Source organism: Nyctereutes procyonoides, unplaced genomic scaffold, assembly GCF_905146905.1.
Source record: "Nyctereutes procyonoides isolate TBG_1078 unplaced genomic scaffold, NYPRO_anot_genome, whole genome shotgun sequence".
In the NCBI taxonomy this organism is placed as follows: Eukaryota; Metazoa; Chordata; class Mammalia; order Carnivora; family Canidae; genus Nyctereutes; species Nyctereutes procyonoides.
In genome coordinates, this window is record NW_026575040.1 from 16928871 (window position 1) to 16952337 (window position 23467).

Sequence of the window (23467 nt, forward strand, 5' to 3'; positions counted from 1 at the left end):
CTGTATTATGTTTGTTTGGATCTCTGTCCTGTTTCACCAAAATAAGTTTGAGGGCATAACACCTACCTCTCTCCTGGTATCCCCTCACCTGCCCTACTAAAGCATTCATTTCTAAAATGTTGTCACTCTAAAATGTAGTCATAGAACGTGTAACCTTTGAAGTTCGCTTTTTTCATTCAGAATTCCCTGAAGATTCATTCAAATTGTTGCCTATATCGGGAATTTGTTTTTATTGCTGAGTAGTATTCCATGGTGTGTATGTACCACAATTGGTTTGCAGTTGTAGCATAGGCTTCAAACTGAGAACTCAGTACATAGAGCAGAACACATCTCAAACACATGAACCCAACACAAGGTGTATTTGAATCCAAACTATTCCAGAAAGACTAGCTTTATATTTAGAAAGTTTATGCACCTGTTAAAGGCTATCTGGGCCGTTTTCAGTTTCTGGCTATTATGAATAAATAAAGCAGCTGTAAACATTTCTGTACAGCTTTTTTATGTGAACATAAGTTTTCATTTCTCTAGGATAAATGCCCTGGAATCCAGTTGATCATAAAGTAATTGTTTGCTTTTATTTATACAAAACTGTCAAAGTGTTTTCTGGGGTGGCTGTATTATTTTAGATTCCTATCAGCAGTGTGTAAGTGCTCTCATTTCTCTGCATCCTTTGCCAGCTTTTGGCATTTTTATTGTTTTTGTTTTATCTATTCTGATAGGTATATAGTAATATTTTGTGGTTGTGGTTGTAGTTTGTATTTTTCTGATGACTAAAGATGTTCATCTTTTCATGTGCTTATTTACCATCTGTATATTTTTGGTGAAATGTCCATGTTTCTTGGCTGTTTCTTACTGGATTTTGTTTTTTTCTGTTGAGTTTTGAGAATTCTTTACATAGCCTACATACTAGTCATTTGTCAGATATTGATCTGCACATATTGTCTCCCAGTCTGTAGCTTGCTGTTTTATTCTCTTCACAGAACCTGTCTCAGAGTAAAAATTAAATTTTGACCAGGCCCAAATTTCAATTTTTACTCATATTGACTGGCTTTTTCCTTTAAGACCTTCTATTTATTTCAAAGGGGCAGATTTAAATTATATTGATGGTATCATTTTTTTGTTGTTGTTATATCACTGTTTTCTAAAACATATTAATGTAGAAGTGCTATATAGATCTTTACTTTTAAACCGGGTTTTCACAATAAGGTTTCTGATTGAAGTTGTCTTAAAAAAAAAAAATGAACATATTGTTTTGTAGGTATTATGGTAAGGAAATTTATTTCTTAAATTATAATGAGATGTATCTAATACATTTTTGCGTTTAAATAGCACCTTTTCTATATGTTCTAACTTATTTAAAGCAATATTTCTATATGAGATAAAAACCAGTGTGTAGTAAATATTGCCTCAGAGATTTTCTGACTTTATTCTAAAGTCTATTAATAATCATTTCAGAATTCATAGGATGTGTAATTTGGGAGAAAAATGATAAAGTCATTATTACTTAGTGTATATGTCCATGTGCGTGCTTCTAGTTTTAGAGAAGAGGTGGTATAAAATGAAAGAGATGGCTAGAACTTGAGTTAGCTGTAAGATTTCCTTTAATATTTGATATGGTTAAGGGTAAGAATGAACTTTCTAAATATAAAGCTAGTCTTTCTACAGTAGGTTGGATTCACATGTGCCTTGTGTTGGGTTCATGTGTTTGAGATGTGTTCCCTTGTATTTATTCAGTTCTCAGCTTGAAGCCTGTGCTACAACTGTTTCCCACATTGATTTGACATAGCAGAAAGAGAAGAGCACCAGATTTTAGATCCCGGAAACCTGGGTTTGGTCTTCGATTTGCTCATACTGGGGCATATGGTTTCTGGCAAGTCACAGACTCTCTGGAAGTTGGTTTTCTTTTCCAGAAAGTGAAGACATTTGATTTTTGTCATTTTCCTGCAGATGCTAAAGTTCTGTGATTTTCCTGATCTTATAAGAGTATGCTAGCATTCCTCTTCTGATTTTAAACCCCATTGACAAAATTCAAGAACTTCAAGAGAGAGCATAAAAGTTTTTCTAAAATTATTCACTGTGCTTAAACCAGACTATCTAATCTTAATGAATCAAGATTTGACCCAATACTGTTAGCCTCCTTGGGAATACAAAGATATAAATAATATGTAGTTCCTTTAAGGAGCTTGGATTTAGCTGAGGAGCAAATTAATGTACATTAAAAAAAATTATTTACTGACTAGGATACAATCAGCCAAAGACAATGTGGGAAATTCTGTTGACAAAATGACCCAATTTCTGTAACAAATAGTGTAAAAATAGTTGGGGGTGGGAGGATGTTACATATTAAAAGAACTTAAGACATATCGACTAAAAGCAAACCATGGGTTGAGGATCCTTGTGCGAAACTTGGTTCAAATAAACCAGTTGTAAAAAGACAGTTGAGGAAATTCAACATGGATTGGCTTTTAGATGCTATTAGGCATATTGTTAATTTTGTTAGATTTGATAATGCTATTATGGTTAGATTTAAAAAAGAAAAAACTTGTATCTCTTAGATTCATCCTGGAGTATTTACAAGAACAAATGAACAGGTTAAGTGGAATTGTTTATAGCATATTGTTTATAGCAATTGTTATAGCTATTGTTTATAGCATATTGTTAAAGCTAAGTGATTGGTCCATGGGAGTTCCATTATACTTATTCTTTTACTACTTCTATGTATGTTTGAAATTTTTGAAATTTTCTGTTAACACAAAGATTTATTTTTTTTTCTGGCTGATGAAACACTGCCTTGATTCATATTTATGTAATGTAAATAAAATTCAATGTGGCATGGCCTAAATAGAATGTTACCACTTCCAGAAGGGACTTTAGAGGGGACTATAATGGCAAAACTCTTTACTGTACAGATTATGAAACTGAGGCCCCCAAAAAGGCAAGTAACTTGCCCAAGGCCACATTGCTAGTTAGTGGCTGAACCACTGTTAGAATTGAATTTAGGCGTTCTAATTTTGAGATTCCTAGTTTGTTCTCCTTATTGTATTCATCAAATAATCCTTTCTTCCTTTGTTATGAGGCTCTAAAGTTTGTGGATTTTAAGTCAAATTAATGTGTGCAAACAGTGCTTACTTTGTTTTATTGATTTTCCTTAGAATCTGGCCAACCTATTTGTGGAAATGGGATGGTAGAGCAAGGTGAAGAATGTGATTGTGGCTATAGTGACCAGTGTAAAGATGAGTGCTGCTATGATGCAAACCAACCAGAGGGGAAAAAATGCAAGCTGAAGCCTGGGAAGCAGTGCAGGTACGCTGCCCATTCCAGTAGTGCTCATGCTGCCACTGGTCACCCGAAGACAGTTATGACCAATTTAAAACTGACATTATGAGATGCATATGGTTTTGAAACTTCGTCTTTATTTGCTATTGTCTTGTTTATTTTTCTGGCATAGCATTGATGAATGCATTATGGTTGGCAGATTGAGCTACTTGTAATTGTAGGTGTTAAAAGAAAAAGAGAGGCAAAGATGCTCAATAAAATATACACTATTTAGTTCCTAACATAAAAATGTGATTGTCATCTATATATTTAGGATCTTAAATTTAAATATTTAGGTAATACTGATTTCATAGACTCTTATAACTTAGTGTCATATAATTATTTCACTTATCAAAATTACTTTAGTAATGGTAGATAATAAGCAATAGAATATTGTTTGTGCAGTACTTTTTAAATGGTCTGTGTATCCTAGTTTGATTTTAGCACATTTATAAATGTGAAAAAAACTGATGAATTGACTAATGTATGATATAACTATGAAACACACTGATAATTCACCTCATATTAAATCCATTTTCTATTATAGCCTTTCACTCAAGTAGAATAAGAATATTGAATATAGTATGCCTTGATTATAAAAACAAGATGGTCACTTTTTTTCCATTTATGGAATATGAAATTTAGTAGCCTCTTAGTCCAGAATTTGAAGTTTTATACCAGTTTTATACTCATATTTAAAAGATGAGATTTATGATTTAAAAATCAGGACCATATCTATGTATATAGGAAATATGCTAGTGATTTTCTTTAATTGCTTTAATGTTTATTCTAGCCCAAGTCAAGGTCCCTGTTGTACAGCACAGTGTGCATTCAAATCAAAAACTGAGAAGTGTCGGGATGATTCAGACTGTGCAAAAGAAGGAATCTGTAATGGCATCACAGCTCTCTGCCCAGCCTCTGATCCTAAACCAAACTTTACAGACTGTAATCGGCATACACAAGTGTGCATTAATGGGGTAAGCATTTGATTGATATGCTTTTTATTTAGTTTTATAAAACCTACTTGTTCAGAATAATTGTTACCTAAAGCTGCAAAGTTATAGTAATTGATCCTGGTTCCTGTTTCAATAATATCCCTGCTTGTTTCCCCATAAAGCCATGAATGTATCATGTGGCATAAGTGCCTAGTGGCATTTGATTAAGTTAGTGACTTTTGTCTTTCCACTGCATGTGTTTTTGTTTCTTTTTTAAAGATTTTATTTATTTATTCATGAGAGACAGAGGGAGAGAAGCAGAGACAAAAGCAGAGGGAGAAGCAGGCTCCATGCAGAGAGCCTGATGTGGGACTTGATCCCGGGACTCCAGGATCACGCCCTAGGCTGAAGGCAGGTGCTAAACTGCTGAGCCAGCCAGGGATCCCCTCCACTGCATGTGTTTGATAGTCTCTAGAGAAAAATAATTGTACAGCTAGGCATATGACTTTGTACTGCTTTTGAGTTTTATAAATTAGTATTTTAACAGCCTACATGAAAGAACTTTTCTGGTCATTTTATCTGAATGTGAAGCCTTTAAAGCTTTCTTGCCTAAATATTTGCTTTCCTTTACATGAGGAAGATTTCATTTTTCTCCTCTCATAAAGGAGTCATAATAACCAGTGTAAAATTGATGCACATCTAATCTTTCTGGGTTTTTTTGTTTGTTTGTTTAGATTTTTTTAAATTGACGTTTCTTTAAAGATTTGCTACCTTATTTACACTTAACTCTTTTTCAGGTTTGTTTATATGATCCATTTCTGAAACTAATCTATGCTTTTTTTTTCCCATTTGTATTTCTACCTAATTGTTCAGCATCAAAGGTGTATATCTGTTACTCTGAGCAATATGTTTGACTGTATAGGGATTAAATAACTGGTTTTTTATTTTCCTTTCAGCAATGTGCAGGTTCTATCTGTGAGAAATATGGCTTGGAGGAGTGTACTTGTGCCAGTTCAGATGGCAAAGATGATAAGGAATTATGCCATGTCTGCTGTATGAAGAAGAGTAAGGCTTTTAAAATACAAAATATGAAATCTATTTTAAAACCTAATTTTCTCCTAAATTTTTTAAAAGTTTTTTTTAGTAATCTCTGTACCCAATGTGGGTCTTGAACTCACAACCCTGAGATCAAGAGTTGCATGGTCTGCTGACTGAGCCAGCCAGGCACCCTTTTTTTCCCTAAATTTTAAGCATTAAACCTTGATATACAGTTTGGACAGATAATTTCTGCCTATACCAATCCTCTCTGGATAATTTTAAATGTGGCTTAGCATTGTATTTCTAGTATTATGGTCCCTACAGTGTTTTAAAAATGATAAGCTAGACAAAAACCTGCCAACTTTATGGCAATAATTAATATAAACACTGTTAGTTTTAAAGCCATTGTAGGAACTAAGTCAAGAGTTACTGGCTATTTGTTTATATTGTATGCTTCAGGCAAATTACCAGTGGTGTTATCTAGCCTAACCAATGAAAGTCTGTATAACATGTCATGGTAATAATTTTAGGCAGTTTTTTCCTTTCCTCCCTCTCTCCCCAGCTAACTTGGTAGGAAATCTGATCTTCAACTTATATTTGGCACTTCTTTTCCAGTGGATCCATCAACTTGTGCCAGTACAGGGTCTTCCCGGTGGAATATGCACTTCGTTGGTCGAACCATCACCTTGCAACCTGGATCTCCTTGCAATGATTTTAGAGGCTACTGTGATGTTTTCATGCGGTGTAGATTAGTAGATGCTGATGGTCCTCTAGCTAGGCTTAAAAAAGCAATTTTTAGTCCAGAGCTCTATGAAAACATTGCTGAATGGATTGTGGTAAGTACGGTTTTTATTTATAAAGAAACCTTATCTTAACATGGTTTTATTGTAATTTTACTTGGCCAGCATTCACCAATGTTATAAGAAAATCACTTCTTTCTTATTTATCCTAGAGTTTTTTGGAACAATGATTTTTAAAGTTCAGCTATCCCTGCGTATTATTTTCTTTTAAAGTGATCAGAATCTCTGCATGTGTATTGCTCATAGATTAGTTGGTAGATGATGGGAGCCTTCTGTTTTACTCTGCTCCCCTGTTCTTCTCCTCAATGGGTTCCTTTTTTCTTTGGTCCATATTATTAGGGCATTTTCCTTAAGTTGTTTCCAGAAAGCCTTGCTTGCTTTTTATATTTCTCCCTTGCCTCAATATGACAGCTACCTGCAGTTTCTACTTTGCTGAACAGGAGATATGAAAAGGAAATTGGTGATTTTCTGAAGATTTTTTCTGCTGTTTCAATATAATTTCTTGGTCTTTATCTTGTCAGTGATCGGAAATGTTGAACAGTTAAGATCTGATACAGAGCCTTTTGCAGATTTGTTAATGATTATGGATGTTCTTCTGGCATAAATCCACTGAACTATATTATTTTTAAGCTCACATTTCTCTAAGCTGTACAGATGTTGAATTACCTGAAATTTTCTTAAAAGATTGCTGAGAATGACTATCTGAATTCACTTAAATATTCATGTTTCTAAGTGATTACATTAAAATATCAGTAGGAAATTTGCAAGTGATATATTTGAGCATGTGCTATATCTGAATTGAATGAGTTTGCTTTGGAAATTGACTTAGAACTCGGTTCCTCCTCCCTTCCCCCATTCCCAAACTGTTTCTTACATTTTTTGTATGTGTTCAGGACTGAGGATGCCTTGAAAGCACAAAAAAAGTCATCTGCGGGTTGTCATCTTTTTGGTACTCTTGTAATAACATTTATAATAAAAACTTTGGAATTATCTCCAGTATTAAAATGGCATTTATTGGGGCACCTGGGTGGCTTAGTTGGTTGAGCCTCTGATTCTTGAATTTAGCTCAGGTCATGATCTCGGAGTTGTGAGATGGAACCCCAAGTAGACTCTGTGCTCAGCAGCAAGTTTGCTTCTCTTCTTCTCCCGCTCCATTTGGTCCCCCTTCCTGCCCCTGTATGTGCTCATACACGCGCTCTCTCTCTCTCTCAAATCAGTCTGTCAATCAGTCCATCTTTTAAAAATGGGATTTATTATACATAGGAAGAATAATACTTTGCATGTTAGAATATATGATTTTTAGACACACAATGATTGTGAGGTAGAAGGATCATCAAACCTAGATTTAGGAGGCCTGGGATGTATTTATTTTTAGAGAATACTTAAAAAAAAATTTTTTTTTTTTAATTAAGCTCTGTGTCCAACATGGGGCTTGAATTCACGACCCTGAATCAAGAGTTGCATGCTCTACCTACTGAGCCTGCCAGGTACCCCTAGGAGACCTAGGTTTTAAACCAAAAAAGGGGTCAGTTGACTTAGATCTCCTTAAAACATATGTTACTCATTTTCGTACTCCTGTGCTATTTAAAAAAATATCCATTAAGCTAAAGGTGCCTTTGGCACGTTGTTAAATGGAAAGAGTATATAGGCTTGGGAATTATGCAAGGATTCATATCGTCCTCTGGCATTTGTCAGTTCTGTGACTTCAAGTAGCTTACCTTTCTTGGCCCTGTACTTCCCTCTTTTCAATTCAGTCCAATTCTCCCCCCTTCCCCCCAATTATCTCTAATAAGAGTAAGTTGAGATCTGGTATACTTGTCAACTATAGAGGACAGTATATTTAAAAAAGTAATCTGGTAATGGAGATCTCAAGAGTTATATTCTGTTGAGTATATGTTGTGCCAGATATTTTAGGTTTTCTAGATAGTGAACCATATCTAAAAATAGTATTTTTTTTGCTTTTTTCCATTATCTCTAATTTTGACTCCTTTTATTTAGCATATCAAAAGCTCATTCATTACTATTTAAAAATATTTAATGGAAATGATTTTTTAATCCCAGTTTTGTTTTGTTTTGTTTTGTTTTTAAAGTGTGCTCCATGCCCAGCATGCCCAGCATATATCCCAACACAGGGCTTGAACTCATCATGACCCTGAGGTCAAGACTTGAGCTGAGATCAAGAGTCTGATGCTTAACTGACTAAGCTACCCGGATGCCCCTAAAAGTATTTTTAAAACCTTTTTTCAGGAGTGCCCGGGTGGCTCAGTTCATTAAGTGTCTGCCTTTGGCCCTGCGATCAAGCCCCACATCAGGCTCCTTGGTCAGTGAGGAGCCTGCTACTCCCTCTCCCTCTGCCTGCTGCTCCCCCTGCTTGTGCTTTCTCTTCCTCTGACAAATAAATAAAATCTTTAAAAAAATAAAATCTTTTTTCATATTTAGATTTGAGGATTTAGTGAAATGCTTCTTACAATGAATTAACAACATGAAGTCTTGTGTTTTGAAACTTGATTAATCAGGCACTTATAGGTATATGCACTTTTAGGTTTATGCAAGTTTGCCTTGAGTGAGTGTAGAATTCTTTCATTTTATATCACTCTTGACATTCCCATGCCACTGTTTCAGATAGTGTGGTTCATAATGCTTGGAGAGTATCACAAGGCTATTGCTGCATTTGTGGGCATTCCCAGGCCAAACAGTAAGATAACAAAAATCCAGTTTCTTAGAAGCTATTTGTCTCATTAGTGCCCTGTGCAGAGTTCACTTGCATAGCAGAGTTTATTTTGTTCATGAATACTTCATGCTTTGGTCTTTCATCATGTTAGGAAAGTGTCCTTCTAGTTAGTAATAAGCTAGGTTACTAGGATGCCATGGTGTAAGAAGCTGTGAAAGGGAGGATGATTAGTTTCACTGACTTTCCTTTCCATTGGGGCCAGTGGCTTTGTCTCCTTTCTGTAGCATACTCTGGCACCTTTTCTCCTCAGCATAGAGTGAGAAGAACCTGAACAATTTCATACTTTTCAGGGTATGAGGTACTGACTGCTGCTGCTATCATGGAAATGATGTGAGAAAACTTACCTTTTTTTCTGGGAAAGATTGTTTTTGGTAATAATTTGAATGTGTTTTAAAAAAAATAGTTTGGTATATTTGCTGAGTGCTTGCAATGTGTTTGGTAAGGAGTTAATGATAAACAGCCTTTGGATTTATCAAGGAGTCATCTAGTCCTTCAAAAGTTTTAGAGCACTCCCCGAGAAATCTGTTGAGACCCTCCATCCTTATCTCCTTTTTTTTTTTTCCCTTATCTCCTTTATTAAAAAATGGGGTTGAGGGCATTGGTAATTCTTTTTCACTTTCTTCCATAGTTATTAATGTGTTCATATTTTCTACATGTTTTGTATTAGGTTTGATGTAGAAAACCATCTTTGACTTTAATTTTTTTCAAATTTATCATTGTATTTCTCCATCTTTTTTTTTTTAATTTTTATTTATTTATGATAGTCACAGAGAGAGAAAGAGAGAGAGGCAGAGACATAGGCAGAGGGAGAAGCAGGCTCCATGCACCGGGAGCCCGACGTGGGATTCGATCCCGGGTCTCCAGGATCACGCCCTGGGCCAAAGGCAGGCACCAAACCGCTGCGCCACCCAAGGATCCCCTGTATTTCTTCATCTTTTTAAGATTTATATATATTCAAGAAAGATACAGAGCATGGGTGGGGGGAGGGGCAGAGGGAGAGAGAGAATCTCAAGCAGTCTCCATGCCTAGCACTGAGCCTGATATCAGGCTCAATCTCATGACCCTGAGATCATGACCTGAGCCAAAATCAAGAGTCAGACACTTATTTGACTAAGCCATACAGGTTCCCCTCTCTATCTTTTTAAAAATAATTTCCTATTATTTTGTGGCTCTTTTCTTCTTAATTTATTTAGATTTATCAGGAGTTTTTTATTATTTTGATAAGAATCAATTGTATCTCTCACTTTTAAATGAATTTCTTCTCTCCTATTTTGTTGTAACTTTATGAACCCAAGTATTAAGTATCTCTTATTTTTTATGAAAGATTGAAGCTATTGTTTCCTGAGTTCTTCATGAAACGCTAGAACCATAGGTTTTGTAGACAAATGAATCTGGGAAACATTGCATACTATAGTCCCCTTTTAGATACTTATGAGAATATTGATAAAGTCCTGTAGTAAAAAAAAAAAAAAGTCATTTAGATTTTTTTTTAAGCTTAGATTTCATTTCCAAGCTTACCTGACCCCAGAAACCTTTATTCATGAAAGGCTTATTAAACCCTAAATATCCTTAGAAGTTACTTGGGGGAACATTGGTTAAGATCAGTAATTCTTATTCCTAGTTGTTCATTAATTAGGGTTTAGACTAATTAATTCAGAATCTCAGGGCTTAAGTATCTGGGTCTTTTAAAAGCTCTTTAGCTCTTTCTGGTGAGGTGCCAGGACTGAGAACCAACCATTCATCTAGAACCAGGGAGTCAGCAAACTATGACTTAAGAGCCAGATCTGGGATCCCTGGGTGGCGCAGCGGTTTAGCGCCTGCCTTTGGCCCAGGGCGCGATCCTGGAGACCCGGGATCGAATCCCACGTCGGGCTCCCGGTGCATGGGGCCTGCTTCTCCCTCTGCCTGTGTCTCTGCCTCTCTCTCTCTCTCTGTAACTATCATAAATAAATAAAAAAAAAAAATTTAAAAAAAAAAAAAAAAAAAAAAAAAAAGAGCCAGATCTAACCCACTGCCTGTTTTTGTATGGCTCATAGGCTAAGAATGGCTTCACATTTTTTAAGTAGTTGGAAAAAAAATTGAAATAATGCTCCACTGCAAATTATGAAATTCAGATTTCATTGTCCATAAATAATGGTTTATGGGAACACGACCACACCCATTCATTTATATATTTTTTGTGGCTGCTTTTGTACTTAGAGTAGTTGCAACAAAGACTGTGTGGCTCCCCAAATCTAAAATACTTATCTGACTTTTTAGAGGAAATGTTTGCCAATGCCTATTCTAGAGCATTGGATCTCAAAGTGTAGTCCCCTGACCAGCAGCAGCAGCATTGTCTGGGAACTTAATAGAAATGCAAATTCTCGGGCCTCACTTGGAGCCACCACGTCAGTAGTACTGCGATGGTGCATGCTTAAGTTTGGGAACCATTATTTTAGTCTCTGCAGTGTAAGGACTCCTTGTTCAAAGGCTTCTGACAGATTTTCTATTCTGTCATTCTCAGAGGCTAAAATGGAGGTTGGGGGGTGTGGATCTTCTTCATAGCCTAGTAGAATAGGCCACATAGCTGTCACTTGTGAAACTTGAGCAACAAAACTGCAGTATTGTTACAGGGCTTAGCATATGGTAAGGATTCAGTATATATTTGCTAGATGAATGAAGCAGATTTCTTAAATGTAATAATTTATATGGAAAAGAATAAAAATTGTGCATATTATCTTAACTTTGAAGCTGTAATATCATCAGGTTTCTCTCAGTGGTATTTTATCCTGCTGGCTGGGACTGTGCTTACAGTAATTAAGAGATTAGTGGCCAGTTGCTTTCTGCTTGGCAGATTGCTGTGAGGGGTGACCCATGGGGGTGTTGTGGGTTGGAAGAACATTGAGTCAAAGTCTAGACAACATTATATTCTGAAGGATAGAAGCAAAGCTTTCGCCTCCACGGGACAGCAAAACCAGGATCACCACAGGAGTGGTGGGTCCAAGAAGACTCTGTGAGCCAGAGGAAGTTGAGTGCATTTGCTGAGAGTGAGTTGTCAGACGCTGAAACATTCACTGAAATAATTATATGGTTGAGTTTTTCTGTAGATTTTTTTTAAAGATTTTATTTATTTATTTTAGAAGGAGAATGTGCATGCATGTGCGTACTCACAAGAGGAGAGGAGGTAGAGGGAGAGAGAGGGAAAGAAGCAGACTGTGCGCTGAGTGTGGGGCTTGCCTCGGGGCTCGATCTCAGAACCCCAAGATCATGACCTGAGCCAAAATCAAGAGTCAGCTATGTAAATGACTGTGTTGAATAACATCTGTTTCCTATGTAGATTATTTTCTTAGGCTTGATTTAGTGCAAGGCTGTATTTTAACCTTTTGGTTATCTTTTCTTGGTCTCTGAAGTTTCACTTAACACCCTTGTATCTATAAAGGCAAGGGTTGGTGCATAATTTATACTCATTAAGTGTTTGTTGAGTAAATGATGGCTCTCCTTTCAGATTCTAGCAAGTGGACAAATTGTGATCTTTTCTTAAAGATGAAACACGTATTTTTCATTTATTAGCCTGGTTTGGTATTCTTTCCTCCGATTTTATAGCATGTATAAAAGAGAAAAGCAATTTCACATTTAACCAATTCTATGATAATTTTCTTTTAAAGGGAGCATTAAAAAATACCCTTCTCCAAAGGTGGCCATATTTACTATAATCTCAAGTACACCATTGTTTTGTTTAGTTTTTCTTGCTGTCTTCTCACCACTGTGATGTTTCATTTCCCCACACACTAAACTCTGAAGAGCTGCTGTCATTGTCACTAAAACATCTCAAGCTGTGGGGTTTTGAGATATGTAGTTACCTGTAATATTTGGAGGAAGTCCAGGAACACTGCTAAAAGGGACTGAAAGTTCTTAAGGGCCTGGGTACCGTATTTTAGTAAATGTCTACTGATCTCAACTGGACCTTCAACTTTTGACTTTTGTTTTCTACGGTTATAACCATTACTAAATCTAGGGTTTCTCTTTTACCTGCTTTTGTTACTGTCATACTACTTGCATCTGTATTTAAGACTTTTTAGTACTAAAAAACTAGTATCAGATATCAAAATCACCATTTTTTACTCTGTAAGAGCCTTGTTACATTATTTCTATGTGTGGGTAATCTAGAAAAAACAAATGAGCTATTTAGAAATGCCTAAGAAAGTTGGTATTTGGAATAGTGATTTACCTGTAATAACTAGTCCCAATAGGTATTTTTTTTGTGGGATAGATACTGAGTTTATAGGATATAAATTCAGGGAGCTCATAGTCCAGTTTGGATTAGAGAAGACAAGAACACAGAAGTTTCATTTCTGCCTGGTGTTTTCATAGAAAATAAGGAAGGCCTAATTAGGGAATATCTTTTGAAGGAGGTGATGCCAAAACTAAATTCTTAAGGACAGTAGAGGGTCAGATGGATGTTTTATGAATAGGGAGCACCTAAGAAGTCACATAAGTATGAATTTTTTTAAATAAAAAATGTCTTGTTTTTACATTTTTCCTTTTGAAAGTGTGATTATCCTTTTTTCTTAATTGACAAAGTAATGCTTTTTTTTTTCTGGACAAAGTAATGCTTTGAAAAATAAGCCACCTTTTCAGTCTTCTCAAGATGATTTTTTTGTGTATTCTTCAGAAACAATACCATTTCAAGAATTTTTTTTTTTTTTTTTTGAGAGAAAGCGTGGGGAAGGGCAGAGAGAGAGGGGAGGAGAGAAAGAATCTTTAGCAGGCTTTGCACCTAGTACAGAGCCCAACATAGGGCTCAATCTCACAACCCTGAGATCATGACCTGGGCTGAAACCAACAGTTGGTCACTCAACTGACTGAGCCACCCAGGCACCGATGATAGATAGATAGATAGATAGATAGATAGATAGATAGATAGATAGATAGATAGATATAGATATAGATATTCTAAAGTGGAATATAATATACTTCTGTTTTCTACAGTCATATATGTGGAATCATATCTATACTTTGTGGTACTTTATTGTGCTTAAGATTTGTTTTTTTTCTCTCCTGTTTAATGGTTTTAGAGATCCTTGGTGGGAAGCTTTTGAAGAAGGATTTTACATAGAGGAATGACATAGTCAGTTCCATATTTTAGTAGTTGTAACACTGGTGACCATGTGAAATTGATTTTGAACAGGGAAGACTGGAAGGAAGGAAATGTGTTAGAGGAATGAATAGACATACAGGTCCTGTAGCTAGCCATCAGCCTGAAAGTAGTAGGAAAACCATTGATCCTTTGTGCTTATGGATTGGATCACATGGGACGTTATACTTTTTCCCCAGAGGGAATTTGGGAATGTATAGTAATTGTCAAAGTAACTGAAGGGCTCTACTGGCACTGGATGGATAAGGGCTGGGAATGCCAAATTTCCTCTATTCCTCAGAATGGTTGCATACCACAGTGCCAGCATGTCTACACTGAGTAAGAGGCACTCATCTGCATCATTGGTGTGCTTATTAAGATGCAGTTTCTTGGGCCCTCCATCAGAAAAACTGAATTGGAATTTGTAGAGTTGTGGCCTGAGAATCTGTGTTTTAATAAGCATGTTAGATAATTCTTAGATCTAACTCAGTGATAGGAGCTATCCCTTTAGCATGTGAGTGCTGATGATTTGAGCACCTTTTCCCAGGCATAGCACTCTCTCTTTCTACAGCCTCTCATATATACTCAGTTTCTCTGAAAATTCTCAGGCAGGTAGGATAGAGATTTAGAACTGAAGAGTTAGTGTTGGATGCTATCCATTTAGGTAGAGATTCCAAACCAATATGCTGTATGTGGGTATAGAACAGGTTGACAGACGACGGCCCATGGGTCAAATCCAGTCTGCTCTTGGTTTTTATAAATGGTGTTTTTGGGAAAAAAAAAAATACAGCCACACTTATTTGCGTGTTACGTGTGGTGGCCTTTGTTCTAGAATGGCAGAAATGAGTAGTTTGACAGAGACAAGCCTAAAATATTTGTTGTTTGGCCCTTAATAAAAAAAGTTTGAGACCAGTGATTCTGTCTTAGCTGCATAATGGAATAGTCTGGGCAGCTTTAAGAAAATTATTGATATCATAGTCCCATCTCTTTGGTGCTGGGATTTGGTTTGAGTATCTTGAGTTTTAAAAGCTTTCTAGGTGATTCTAATGTGCAGCCAAGGAGAACCACTGGTATAGTGCAGGAAGAACACTTGTATTAGTACAGACTGGTGATTTCAGTTCTTTATGTATTTTATTGGGTCAGAGTGTCAGAAATGCAGACAGTGGAGGGAGAAAAAGGTTCTACTTCATTAGGTGCCATATTTAAAAAGCTCTGGATGATAGGGACAGGACAGAGGCTGTACATATAGACTATGGAAAATTTATGTCACAAGGGAAAGGAAATATCCTAAAGAATCCTAGGGAGAGTGATGCTCTGGAAATTATTTTCTGTTGAAAACAAAAGAAAATTTTAGAAGATTCTCTGGCAATCTCAGTAGGATACAAAAAGTGGCCTTGAAAAGTAGATTATAAACTTGTGGTTTCCAAGCAAGATCCAGCTCTGTAAACATGTCTTGTATTGTCTGTATATTGTTTTTAGAAATTTTGAGTGAGGTGCCAGCATTTAAAAATAGATTTCACATAAAAATTGAGATTTGTTAGCTTCTTTTGAAAAATCTAATCTTCAGCAATAAGGCTGAATTGCGTTATATCTTACCTTCTCCCTTTCTGAACAGTAAATTCCTAAAGCCATTAGATGAAGGCAAGGAAGGTAGGCATCCATGCTAGGTGTGGGGAGCTGTCATGACACGGAGCAGAGTGTTAGAGCCTGAGCAGAGTAGGGAGGGTATGGAATGGGGAAGAAGACCAATATGAGATATTAAAGCCCAAGCAAGGTAAGAAGGACACCTTGCTGGAGGGGGAACTGGCTTGGGGATATCAGAGTACAAGAGTTATAAGGAGGGTATCTACATAGGAGGGGCAGTTGTAAAGGGAACCAAGGCTCCTTGGAGAAATGGCTGATTCCAGGGTTGGGACAGGGAAAGGATAAGATATAGCTAGAATTAATTGTGTCAGAAAGTTAAGTGTTCAAAGACTGATAGGGACATGTTCAAAAGACACAGTATGATAGTAACAGATTATAACCTGTTGAGTAAAATAGGAAACCATGAGGGAATAATAACATATTGTGCCAAAGTGAGCAAATGAGGGAATAATAATGAATGAAATGACTAAATTGAAAGTTTGATGAAGAACGTGATATCTCTATAGCTCCAAGTTATGTCCCTACAAAGTACTCATTGACTATAAAAAAGAGTATCTTTGTGGTGAAGTTAGGCAGATAACACCTTAACCAAGTGATCAAGTTAGCCATAAGTAATGAGATAAAAAAAAAAAATGTGTCTCCTGATAGGATGCAATGAGAACAATACAGCATCACTTCTGTGATCTTACTAAATATGACCAAATCTACTCATAGGGACATCCAAGAAACCCAAATTGAGGGACATTCCAGTACTAAGTAACTGGCCTATAATCTTCAAAACGGTTAGGGTTATATAAACTGAAAAGGACTGTGGAACTTTTCCAGATTGTAGGAGACTAGAGAAACACAGCAGCTAAATGCGCCACGTAATTCTGATTGGATGGTATTGTGACAAATGGTAAAACGTGATTGGGGTCTGAGGATTAAATGGTAGTAATTTATCAGTGCTAATTTACTGATTTGGATGATTGTGTTGTGGTTATTTGGAAAACCCCTTATGTTGTAGAAACTATATGCTAAAATGTTTAGGTATATAATAGGGCATCATGCTAGCAATTTACTCTCAGATAATTCCAGATTTTACAAAGTCCTTTGTATTAGCAACTTTTCTATAAGTTTGAGATTCTTTTAAAATAAAACAGAATTTTAATAAAGTTTAAATAAAACTTAAAAATATATTGGGGTGCTCAGTCAGTTAAGCTTCTGCCTTTGGCTCAGTTCATGATCTTGGTGTCCTGGGATTGAGCCCCACATGGGGTGGGTGGGGGGTGGGGGGTAAGTCCCTGCTCAGTGGTGAGCCTGATTCTTTCTCTCCCTCTGTTCCCCCCCATTCCCTCTATCTCTTTCTCTCTCAAGTAAATAAAATATTAAAAAATATATATGCATATATGTATGTGAAAGGCTTTATGCACACATGAAAAAATGGCTTGGGGTATTTTCCACAACATGTATTTTTATTTTTGTTTTTATTACTTTAATTATTTTGTCATTGCTGATAAAGAAAGCAGGATAGAAATAGTAGGCTGTTGTTATAAGACTCCTTATCATAGAAAATCTTTAATGGGAGTTCTTGGGTAATAAGTAGCAATAACTACATATGTATTATATGAGTTGGTGTTAAGCCAATGTAAAGCTTATAAAATAACCTTTTAATAAAAGGTATAGTAAACATCATACAAAATACAAAAATACTTTGTTTTATATTACTATCTTAAAATTTAAATATTTTGAATTGCAAAATAGAATTTAAGAATAGAAACAGTAATTTTTCTATAAAATCTTACCAGTAATTTTTGAAGTTTTTTTTTTTTTGTTTAGCTAATTGATTTGTTTAATATGATTTAAGTTAGAAGTGAAATTTTTAGTTCCTTCTTAGACTGGGTAAACTTTCCTTATAGAATATGTATATCCTTCCCATTTTTCATATTAAAAAGGACTAACCCTTAAATAAATATATATAATAGATATTATGATATAAATAATGAGAACCAAGATATATAAAAATAATTTCATAACGGTAGTCTGGGGCTTAAATTCCGAATGAAATGTACCAACTAAGCCACCCAGGTCCCCCAGAAGTATAATTTAAAGCAAGTAATAGTCACTAGAGATTGTAAAAGCAAACAGATGTGGTTTATAAGAGTAATAGGCCCCCCCCTCCAAAAAAAAAGCCACAAAGGGAAATAGTCAAACCAGGAAACAATAACATGGAAAAATACAATACAGGGGTGCCTGGGTGGCTCTGTCAGTTAAGCATCTGGTCATGATTTTCTAGTCCTGGGATCCAGCCCCTCCCCCCCCACACCTTTGGGCTCCTGACTCAGTAGGAAGTCTGCTTCTTTCCCTCCCTCTGCCCCTCCCTCGTGCTTGTTCTCTCTCTCTCAAATAAATACAGTCTTTAAAAAAAAAAAAAAAGGAAAGAATGTAAGAAAATACAGTATAACTATGTGCAGAATGGATCCTAGTTTTGCATGTGAGTTTATCTGTGTATATGACCAATATAACCAAATCTAGAAAAGAGACTAAAAGGAAAGTAAGATTGAATGTTTTTATTTAGGATGTGAAATTATGGGGGATTTTTTTTCCCTTTTTTACTTCTAATATTTAAAGAAATTAATCTACATTTGCTTATATATGGTATCTGTAAACTTCCTAAAGAACAAATGTTCTTCACAAATTAAAATGTAATGTATATAAATTATGTAATATAAAATATTCTAAAATATTTTACAGTTTTTTCATTAGAAACATTTGTTTATTTCTAGGCTTACTGGTGGGCAGTATTACTTATGGGAATTGCCCTGATCATGCTAATGGCTGGATTTATTAAGATATGCAGTGTTCATACTCCAAGTAGTAATCCAAAGCTGCCTCCTCCTAAACCTCTTCCAGGTAAGACAGTTTGAGCAAGATATATATTTTTATAACTTAGAACCATTCAGCAGGTAGAATTGAATGATAAATGAGTCTTACTATTAGTATTAAATTTTACTATACTTTCTCTTTGAGAATGAGATTAGTGGATGAATTATTGACTTTTAAGTATGTTTTTTATCAATTCAATCTAGCTAATGGCTGCCAATTTAATGCTAATCTGTCTCAAGTCACTAAAATATTTAGATTTAGACAATTTTATTTTTTGCCTAATACTTGTTTTCTTTTTTCTTATTTTTCATATTCTAAAATCTTCTTGTTTTTAGGTTTTATTGTGATAGGCTACTTATAAATGATTAATTTTTCTATTCTAATAGCTATACTTCTTTTATTGTTTCTAATGTTGCTCTTGAAATATTTTCTGACACATAAATTAATTTTCCCTAGGGGTGATGCTTATGCAGGAATAGAGATGATGTCCTGTGGGAGGGGCTTAAGATGGTGGCTTCAGTCACCAAATAACCATAGTTTTACTCTCCATCTCTGAAAACAACTCCTCAGGTTTGGTCTTCATCATTACCTCTGTCTCATGGAGGTTTGGCATGGGGAGGAGGCTTTCTTTAGATTAGCTCCAGGATTTGGAGAAGAAAAGGATTAGGAAGCAACTGCTCCAGATTATTTAGTTCCCATCTATTTCTCACTCACCTTCCCCAAGGTTTTTGTGGTTTCTGGCTGCCCTTGGAATGCCTGTTCCAGCACTCTTCATTCTTGGTGTGGGACAGACATGGTGCCATAACAATGGCGGAGGAGAGTGAGAGCTAAATGACAGGTGTCCCTTTCCTACCACCCACAGACTTCTCATGAAGCCTCTTGCCTCAGGCCAAGTCTATTAGCCTGCACAAAGTAGTTTAAAACTAGGGGTTTCTTATAATTTTTCCCTCAGCTGCTTCCCTGAATTTACCTATCTTGAGGCAAGAGAACTCAGTAGTAGTCAACTTGGGATAATATCTTGGTGGGAATCAGAGGAAATTTGATTTTGATGTCATTGCTTTTTATAAATTGACAGTGTTAGCACTGTAAAACTTATATTAATTTCTTAGTGATTTTTAAGGACCACATGACACTCTTTAGGTATGTTACCAATTATGATCTCATATAATATAACAGTTCTTTTACTTGATTTCACTTTAAGCAAATTCCACCTTCAAAAACTTAAAAAGAAAAACAAAAACAAAACCCAACAACCCTAGCCATCATTGGACGCTCCCAAAAAGCACTTTACATGAATTGTCATATAATCCTCACAGATTATATAGATAGACAATATGAGTTCATTATTATCCCTGTTTTACATATTAGGAATCTGAGTTTCAGAGAGGTTAAGTCATTTGCTCAAAGACACTGTGTAATTTATTCCTCATGAATTCTGTCCTCAGATTTCATGTTAATCTGATAGTTGTGTCTGTTGAGCACTTGAAATGTGGCTGGTTTATATTGAGACATGTTGTAAATATAAAATACCAGACTGGGAAGTCTTAATATACAAAAAAGGATGAAATAGTTCATTAATACATTTTTGTATTGATTATGCCTTGAAATATAACATTTTGCCTACATTGGATTAAGTGAAATAAAATTATTAACATTATTTTGCCTGTCTTTTTGACTTTTTCATTATAGCTACCAGAAGATTTAAAATGACACATATGGCTCATATTGTATTTCTGTTGGCTAGATCCAGAACCTTTCTTACTGAATTGGCAACTTTGTTTTTTAAGATTACAAGGCACACAACAAATCCGTTTTACTTTTGTTTGTGACTCACAGGCACTTTAAAGAGGAGGAGACCCCCACAGCCCATTCAGCAGCCCCAGCGTCAGAGGCCCCGGGAGAGTTATCAGATGGGACACATGAGACGTTAACTGCAGCTTTTGCCTTGGTCCTTCCTAGTGCCTACAATGGGAAAACTTCACTCCAAAGAGACACCTGTTAAATCAGCATCCCCAAACTAAACCCTCACAAATAACAGTCGAAGACAAAATGGCAAGAGATCATGTCCTCAGACCAGGTGGAATTACTTAAATTTTAAAGCCTGAAAATTCCAATTTGGGGGTGGGGGGGGTGGAAAAGGAACCCAATTTTCTTATGGACAGCTATTTTTAACCTAATGGCACAAAGTCTTAGAATATTATTATGTGCCCTGTGTTCCCTGTTCTTCGTTGCTGCATTTTCTTCACTTGCAGGCAAACTTGGCTCTCGATAAACTTTTATCACAAATTGAAATATATATATATTTTTTTCAACTGCCGATCAAGGCTAGGAGGCTCAACCACCTCAACATTGGAGACATCACTTGCCAATGTACATACCTTGTTATATGCAGACATGTATTTCTTACGTACACTGTACTTCTGTGTGCAATTGTAAACAGAAATTGCAATATGGATGTTTCTTTGTATTATAAAATTTTTCCGCTCTTAATGAAAAATTACTGTTTAATTGACATACTCAGGATAACAGAGAATGGTGGTATTCAGTGGTCCAGGATTCTGTAATGCTTTACACAGGCAGTTTTGAAGTGAGAATCAATTTACCTTTTTATAACGATGGAGTTGGTTCTGATTTTCATCTTGTCTTCATGCAATGGCTGCTAAGAGCACAGGAGTGACTGCGCTGAAGAACACAGTTAAGTGTACAAACTGGACGTATGCATCATACTGCTTCAGAGTCCGTTCTTATGTAAACGTCTGATTTCTGCTTACTTATTTTAAACTTTCTAATTCAATTCCAGTTTTGAATTGATAGGTGAAATTTTATTCACGCTTTGGTAGAAATTATGTCAATGAAATAATTTTTTTATCTGTAGCCTGTTACTTGTGTTTTTTATATCTAAAGTATGCTAATTATGTTTTTGGCTTTCTCCAATATGGAAAAGAAAAGCTGTGTCTTTTATTTTATCAAAATATTGGAATAGTGTTTTCAGCATACTATCACTGATCATTGGTAACCACTAAAGAAGGATGATTTGTTCAACTGTAGTTAAAATTGTAGATAGGCCTTCTGACATTTTTTTCCCTAAAATATTTTAACAGCAGTGAAGGTGAAACAGCACAATGTCCCATTCCAAATTTATTTTTTAAACAGTTGTAAATAATTGGCTTTTTAAAGAAAGAAAGCAAAAGCATTTAATGTATTAACAGGCTTATTGCTATGCAGGAATGGAAGGGGGCATTACAAAAAAGTTTTAAGCTTGTGACATATTTATTGCTTCTGTTTTCCAACTACATCACTTAAAATAGAAGTAAACGGCTATGATTTTTCTGGCTTCACATAGGAGGCAAATTTAGGAAACGTTGAAAAGATTTGTGTTTTGGCTTTTTTTTTTCCTTTTTGTTTCTTAAGAGTATAAGGTTTACACAATCATTCTCATAATGTGACGCAAGCCAGCAAGGCCAAAAATGCTAGAGAAAATAATGGGATCTCTTCCTTGTAAACTTGTACAGTATGTGGTGACTTTTTTCAAAATACAGCTTTTTGTACATGATTTAGAGAAATTTTGTACATGAAACCCCAGATAGACTATAAATAATTCTAAACAAACAAGTAGGTAGATATGTATGTAATTGCTTTTAAATCATTTAAATGCCTTTGTTTTTGGACTGTGCAAAGGTTGGAAGTGGGTTTGCATTTCTAAAATGGTGACTTTTATTCTGCAAGAGTTCTTAGTAACTTCTTGAGTGTGGTAGACTTTGGAACATGTACATTTTTTGCTTGTAATGTTATCCTGTGGTAGGGTTTTGGCAGGTACACACTGCCCTATTTTATTTTGAGTCTAAGTTAAATGTTTTCTGACAAGAGATACATGCACTGAACTCTTTCCACTGCAAATCAAGATGTGGTAAAACAAAAGGATCAAGACAAATGAGATCTAATACTACTGTCAGTTTAATGTCCACTGTGTTTTATACAGTATCTTTTTGTTCACTTTGGAAATTTTTACTAAAAATTGCAAAAAATAAAGTATTGTGCAAAGATGTAAGGTTTTTTGAAACTTGAAATGCATTAATAAATAGACTTGATGAAATCAACTTGAAGGTTCCATACTCTTTGAACTCTGAGAACTATCAAAAGGATCTTCCCACAAGGCAGCTTTTCTTACTTAGAGAATTGACTCCACACACGTACAGTTAGTTTTATTCCAGGTTAGGAGTCCATGAAAAAAATTTGTGATTAGATATCTCTGTATCTACACACAATGATCATTTAAAAAAATATGCAGCTAATCTCAACCGCTTTATGTTATTTCTAATCAATATTCAAAATGTTTAAAAGTCTTTGCCTTGGTAGAAGAGCAGAGTCATCTTGGAAATATATGCAAAGTTTTGAATACTAAGTACCTCATTTATTTTAAAAGTCTCTTTTAGTAGTTAGTATGTTTTAAAATTTGGAGCCACATTTTTCGGTTTTGTCAAATTCATAGCAAATAAGGAAAGAACTGACATTTCAGTCTTAACTAGAAGAAGAATTATAAGCCCAGACTGGTGCCCTGCACAGAATAATCTGCCCCAAATTCATTCATTCTTCTTTCTTTTCTTTTCTTTTTCTTTTCTTTTCTTTTCTTTTCTTTTCTTTTCTTTTTCTTTTCTTTTTCTCTTTTCTTTTTCTTTCTTTCTTTCTTTCTTTTTCTTTCTTTCTTTCTTGACTATAAATAAGTAGTATTTGTTAAATGAGTACGCATAGTCGTTACTTTTTTTTAGTTATTTTGATTTACAAATATCAAAGTATATATCATGCCTAATCTTGTTCATGAAGCCATTAATATTAATTCAGATGATTGCAAATTTGTTTTTACTTAAAATTAAATGCTTAAATTTGTTTAGAATGTTTTCCCCCCTCAGTTATCTAAATCCTGGCAACAACTCACAGACAAAATCAATAAAATAAATTATTAGAGTATTTGGACTTAGTGTTCCCCATAGCTTCAGGCAAGATCATACAGTTTTGGAGAAGGACATTT

At 35.4% G+C, this 23467-nt stretch overlaps 1 protein-coding gene across 1 annotated transcript in view; it reads left to right on the forward strand.

Annotated features, from left to right (window-relative positions):
- The window catches only part of ADAM10 (ADAM metallopeptidase domain 10), a 128273-nt gene extending 105735 nt beyond the window's left edge, over positions 1-22538 (forward strand). The window contains exons 11-16 of the mRNA XM_055320071.1: positions 3153-3303; positions 4109-4292; positions 5207-5315; positions 5904-6124; positions 18342-18468; positions 20278-22538. Coding sequence (XP_055176046.1) covers positions 3153-3303; positions 4109-4292; positions 5207-5315; positions 5904-6124; positions 18342-18468; positions 20278-20372 — 887 coding nt within the window. The 3' untranslated portion in view covers positions 20373-22538. The remainder of the gene's footprint in view (positions 1-3152; positions 3304-4108; positions 4293-5206; positions 5316-5903; positions 6125-18341; positions 18469-20277) is intronic.
- The last annotated feature ends 929 nt before the right edge of the window (positions 22539-23467 follow it).